At 38.9% G+C, this 6,246-nt stretch overlaps 1 protein-coding gene across 1 annotated transcript; it reads right to left on the bottom strand.

Moving 5' to 3' along the window:
- Positions 1-2,234: 2,234 nt before the first annotated feature.
- On the bottom strand, positions 2,235-6,124 carry LOC112457802 (uncharacterized protein K02A2.6-like; the record flags this gene model as incomplete). Its single annotated transcript, XM_025021037.1, has 4 exons — positions 2,235-3,193; positions 3,458-3,828; positions 3,988-4,234; positions 4,277-6,124. Coding segments are annotated over 4 exons (3,425 nt in total), but the record flags the coding sequence as incomplete, so codon positions are not given.
- Between the last annotated feature and the right edge of the window lie 122 nt (positions 6,125-6,246).

The raw sequence follows: 6,246 nt of genomic DNA, 5'->3' as shown, positions 1-6,246 counted from the left end.
TACAATACAATTAGAACCTATCAAAATCCTCCAGAATCCTGAGATGTGAAAAATAAGAGGTCGAAAGAAGGAGTAAAATTTCGACTCGGGTTACCCAAAGAAATTCACACCTGAGAGAATTGCGATCGTGGTGCGAGGAATCGCACCTGGCGCCTAATATTTCGAGGAATTATTTAGTTGAGCTATCATCTGGGTTTCTGAGAGTCTTGTCGTGATTGATTTTTTTTAAGATCGTTAGTGAATAAAAGCGACGGCGCGCTCCTTCACGGCCGGCGGGACCGTGAGGACATCGTCGTTGTCGTCACACGGTTAAAGTTGACGACTATCAGGTTATGAGACCTGTCATACCGACGAGATCTAGCGACTACAAACATGCCCTGTGGCCATATGCGCATGTTCAGTGGCCGCACGCGCATGCAAGAGGTCACGTGACAACTGTTTGGTTGGTAAGTCAGAAGTGTAACATAATTCGAAATGATATTCTTTCGGCGTATAAATTAGTGACGCTTTAAAAGTATTTAACTGCAGTTTAATGATTTTCATTAAAGCAGGGCACACACACACACACACACACGTGTGTATGTCCTGCTTTATAGAAATTGTAATTTTCGTTAAAGCAGGGCACACACACACACACACGTGTGTACCCAGATAGCCAAGTCTGTTCGAACAAATAATGCCAAATACTTGCTACAAATTTTGGTTTCAGAAATAGTACAAATTTGCATCAAAATTTGTTTTATCAAATGTTGTCGACAAACTGCTAGCAAAACATGCGTACACAATTAACGACAAATTGATACCAAATATCGAGCAAAGCTTAGTAGTACCTGATAACAAATTGGCATCAAATTGCCGCTAAAATTAGTTGACAAAACCTAACGCCAAATTAATGCCAAATATTGAGCAAATTTTGGTGACAAAGCTTGAGAACAAATTGACGCCAAATACCGACCAAAGCTTAGCAACTACCTGATAACAAATTGGCACTAAATTGCTGTTAAAGTTTGTTGACTAAACCTAACACCAAACTGATGCCAAATATTGAGCAAATTTTGGTAACAAAACTTAAGAACAAATTGACGCGCTCGAATTCCTTCGCGTTTTGCAAACGCCCGATCGTTTCATTCAGATGGCGCGACGCATGAGTCGCCACTTTCAAAGCGCCCCCACCTCATCCTTCCTCGCTCTCGTTCAGTGTCATGGCCGCTCTTGATGCGTTTCTTCGGACGAGAAGAGTACGTTTTCTTTCTTTCGTAACTGATTGAGCTAAGTGACACGTATTTTAGAGACCAACCGAGCGAGATTCGACTTCCCAAGGAGAGCTCACCGCCAGGAAAAGGAGAGCTGCGGCAGCTTGCGTCCGAGAGGGAGGATTGAGGCAAGGAATCCGGTCCAGCGAGCAGGGCTCTTCCGATATTCTCATTTGGGACGCCATATTGGAAGATCGACATTGATCGTAGTAATACAAGGGGCGCTGTAAGGTTAATTCTCGTCTTGAGATCTTGAAATTGATCTCATTCTTGTGACTCTGGTTTATATTCCAGCCCTAGAATTGATCTTGTAGACAAATGCAGAGGCCCCCCTCTCTTTTTTTTTCTTACTTTGATTTCAATCAGTAATCCAGATTCTTTAATTCCGTTCTGTAAGATCTGGTTAATTCTCGTCTTGAGATCTTGGAATTGCTCTCATACTTGTGACTCTGGTTTATATTCTAGTCCTAATGTAATTTTAATATATGCATTACAATTTTACACTGTCAAATAATAAATAATATTGTTTAATAATAATAACAACAGTATAGATAATAGTAACAATTTTATTACTTGACTTATTTTATTTTATTTTTGACAACTCGTATATACATTAATTGTGGCTAAGGTCTATACTATGTCATAGTGTAGATCTTAGCTTACGTTTTTGGCAAGTCAGTCCAAAGTATGCGGCTTTATTCTTTATCCTTTTTATCTATAGTGTAAGGTGGATAAGGTACAACAAGATAGACTGTACTCGTGGCAGGTAGGAAGCAAACTGAACTTTATTCACAACGGTCGCTGCGCTCTCTGTATCGCAAGGTGCACGCAGTGCCATCTACCTTACATCTCCCTTTTTAGGATTAGTCGTAAGCAAGAACATAAACGAGTTATGCAATACAAAAATGATCAAGTGAACAAAAATAATCATAATGAACAAATCTTATGAACAAAAATAATCATAATCATTGGCACCTCTTATTACAGCTTCAGTCTCTGAGGTGGTCTGCTTACTCTGCCTGACGCAGTTCTTACAGTTTGGTTTCCCGCTTCCACCTCCGAATCTGAACCTGTACTCTCTGACTCCATTCTAGAATCTTCAAACTCTTCTGTACTTGAGGTGCTGCTGTTAGCCTGCAGTTCAGCGTCGTTGTTTACATTTTGAATCGGTTCGACCTCATTATCTACTATTTCAATGTAAATCTTTGGTTCTATCTCTTTCTCCGCTTTTTTAGAAGCTTCTGTTTTAGGAGCCGCGTTTAACGATACGGTCCGGGTTTTAAGAAGCTTTATAAACCTTCTATTTCTAATTTGTATCGAGCCGTTTTGCAGCTTGACTTTGTACGACCTATCTCTCATCTGACATAAAACCGTGGCAGGAACCCAGTTAGACCTTGGACTTCGTTGAACATACACAAAAGAATTGTCTGGTATCGGTGGCAACTCTTTCGCATTTCTCGCATTATAGTACTTTTGTTCGTCTTTTTGTAGTTTAGCCACAGTTTCTGCAATTAGTTTTGTCGCGACTTTAGGTTTTAACATTTTATTTGTATACGGTAATTTAGATCTAAGTTTTCTAGACATTAACGCTTCCGCTGGTGAGACATTCCCAAGTATTGGTGTGTTTCTATAGTGTAGCAATGCAAGATCTAGATCTGACTTCCCTTCTAAAGCTTTCTTAAACATACTTTTGACAGTTTGAATATTTCTTTCCGACATTCCATTGGACTGTGTATACGTCGGGGACAATGGTATGTGATCAAACTCATATTCTTTTGCAAATTGTTCAAACTCTCTGGAAGTAAATTGAGTCCCTCCATCAGATATCACCGTCCGGGGTATGCCGTGTCTCGCAAATATAGCTTTCATCCTTTTAATTACAGTATTGCTAGTCATGTTATTTCCGAGTTCTGCGATTTCCGGATATTTAGAGAAGTAGTCTATTAACAATACATATTTTTTACCATTTAGTTCAAAAATATCGCAGCCTATTTTATTCCATGGTAAATTTGGTATTTCGTGAGATTTTAACGGTTCTCTGTTTTGTGATTTCGCGTATTTTAAACATAATGGACATTCAGCGATTTTCTGTTTGATTTGATTTGTCATTCCCGGCCAAAATATTGATTCCTGGGCTACTGAGAGACATTTGTTTACACCTAAGTGGCTATAATGAACTCTGTTCACCATTTCGTTTCGCATACTTTTTGGAATTACAAGGCTTTGACCCTTAAAGACTAAACCGTCCGCAATAGTTAATTCGCTTTGATATTGTTTGTAACTTTTCACGCTGTTCGGCAATTGTTTCGTATTCTTAGGCCAACCCGCTAGGATAACTTTTTTAAGCTCAACCAATTCGTCATCTTTGTTTGTCTCTTCTACTAACTTTTCTAATTTTTTAGGAGTTGCATTTATTTGACTAGTTATTAGACAAACTTGAGCATCAATGTCTTCTTCCCATTCTGCTATATTGTGCTCTTTGACGTACGCTCTTGACAGTGCATCCGCAATCACTAATTCTTTACCGGGTCTATATCTTAAATCTATGTCATATTTCTGCAACTGCAGTCTCATTCTTTGTAATCGAGCAGGACATTTATACAATGGCTTTTTAAATATCGAAACCAGGGGTTGATGGTCTGTCTCTACTATTACCTTTTTTCCGAATACGTATTCGTGAAATCTAGTTAGTCCGAAACAGATCGCAAGTAATTTTTTTTCAATTTGTGCGTACCTAGTTTGAGTTTCTGTCAATGCTTTAGATGCATACGCACAAGGTAATTTATTTTGCATAAGGACAGCCCCAAGCCCTGCTTTCGAAGCGTCCATTGAGACAACGGACTCTTTATCTTTGTCAAAGAACTGTAGGACTGGCTGACTACAGAGAATTTTTTTAATTTCATCTAAAGCTTTAGTACGTTCAGTCGACCAGATAAACTCTACGTTGTCTTTTATCAAATTTCTTAACGGAGCAGTTTTGTCTGAAAAATCCTTTACAAACTTACTTACGTACGTCAACATACCTAACAATCTCTGAACGTCAGTTTTATTTTCCGGTTGTTGAAACTCCATTATAGCACAAATTTTATTTCCATTAGGATACATGCCCTTGTCAGTAATTATGTGGCCTATATATTCAATTTCCGTTCTTCCAAATTTGCATTTACTTAAATTAAATGTAACATTATTTTCTTTTGCTAACTGGAACACCTTTAACAGTCTTTTATCGTGTTCTTCTTTTGTCTTTCTCCAAACAATTACGTCATCAATATACGTTTCTGAACTCTCTGTGTTGAAAACTGAGCTATAATTTTCCTGAAATACTTCCGGGGCTGAGCATAACCCATACGGCATCCTTAACCATTTGTATTTTCCGAAGGGTGTTGCGAACGTGCACAGATCTGAGCTTTCTTTGTCTAACTGTATCTGGTAAAACCCCTTTGTTGCATCTAGAGTGCTAAAGTACTTTGCCCCCTTAAATTTCGTTGGAATTTGTTCCAGTGTAGGAATTTGACAGTATATGCGCTTAATTACCCTGTTTAAATCTTGTGGATCTAGACAGATACGCAAATCCCCGTTAGGCTTTCTGACAATGACAAGACTATTTACCCAATCCGTGCTATAATCGACTTTTTCGATAATTCCTTGTTTTTCTAAAGCGTCTAGAGTTTCTTTTAATTTTTCTTTAATGTGCACTGGCACTTTCCTTGCAGGATGTACTACAGGTGTCGCATTTTCTTTAAGCTCTATGTGACACGGTTTCTTTAAGCAACCGATGCCTTCAAATAACTGCTTATTATCGCTAATTAATTTCTTGTAATTTAAATTTACTGAATCGACTGCATCTATTCTCTGTACTAAATTTAGTTTAATTAAGGTCAGTAATCCCAGTAATGGTTTTTTATCTGTGTCTATCACGAAAAACTGAAGATTATAATTTTTTCTCCCGACTACGCACGGTATGACACAATTTCCAACTACCTTAAGCAAATCACCTGTATACGCTGATAGTACTACATCAGTTCTCTTTAAAACATTTTTCGGAAAACCTAATTCGTTATAGGTCTTTAACGGCAACGTATTTACACGAGATCCCGTGTCCATTTTAAAATTTATCTCTTTATCTCTTATTTTGATACTAGTTGACCATTCGTTCATCAATACCATATCCTTTGAGTCAACTGTATCGACATCTATTGAGCCAACAAACATGTAATCTTCCGCGTTACCTACTTCTACTTTGTGTACTTTATTTTCCGCTTTACTAACCTTATCTTTATTTTTAAGACATTTACTCGCGAAGTGATTTTTAATTTGACACGCGTTACATTTTTTTCCGAACGCCGGACATTTATTTATCGCATGTGACCTTCCGCATTTTGTACAGTCCGTTATCATCTTTGTCTGCTTGCTGTTTCCGCCGCCGGTCGTTGTGGTAGGTCGCTGTTTACCGGCCGGAGACATTCCGCCCTGGTGGCTGCCCTGATTTCTCCTCCGGTTAATGGCGTCTACACTATTTCCGTTGGTCTGTGCCCCCTCAATGGCATCGCTTCTTGCTTTCGACATCTCGATGATTAGACACTGCTCGATAGCCTTATCGAGAGTTAACTCATCTTTTTGGAGCAACTGTTCACGTATTGTGGAATTATTAACCCCACAAATTATCATTGTTTTAATGAGGCTGTCTTGTAACTCGCCGAGTTTGCACTTCATGGCCCTCTGCTTCAGCTCCGTGATGAACTGTTCTAGCGTCTGACCGGGTTGCTGTCTATAAGAGAAGAATTTGTATCTCTCATAGGGTAGATTCTCCTTCGGCAGGAAATGTGCCTCGAATTTCTCGAACAGTATTGTAATTTTGTCCTTCTCTGCTGCTGAGAAAGTGAAGGTCGTATATATTTTAAAGCCTTCGTCACCAATGTAGTGCAGCAGTTGAGCGCACTGAGTCGCTTCTTCTCTCTTGTTAATTTCCGTTGCCACGAGGTAGTTCTCGAAC

This window comes from Temnothorax curvispinosus, unplaced genomic scaffold, assembly GCF_003070985.1.
Source record: "Temnothorax curvispinosus isolate PA1 unplaced genomic scaffold, ASM307098v1 QBEX01008316.1, whole genome shotgun sequence".
NCBI lineage: Eukaryota > Metazoa > Arthropoda > Insecta > Hymenoptera > Formicidae > Temnothorax > Temnothorax curvispinosus.
This window is presented reverse-complemented; position numbering and strand designations above follow the sequence as displayed.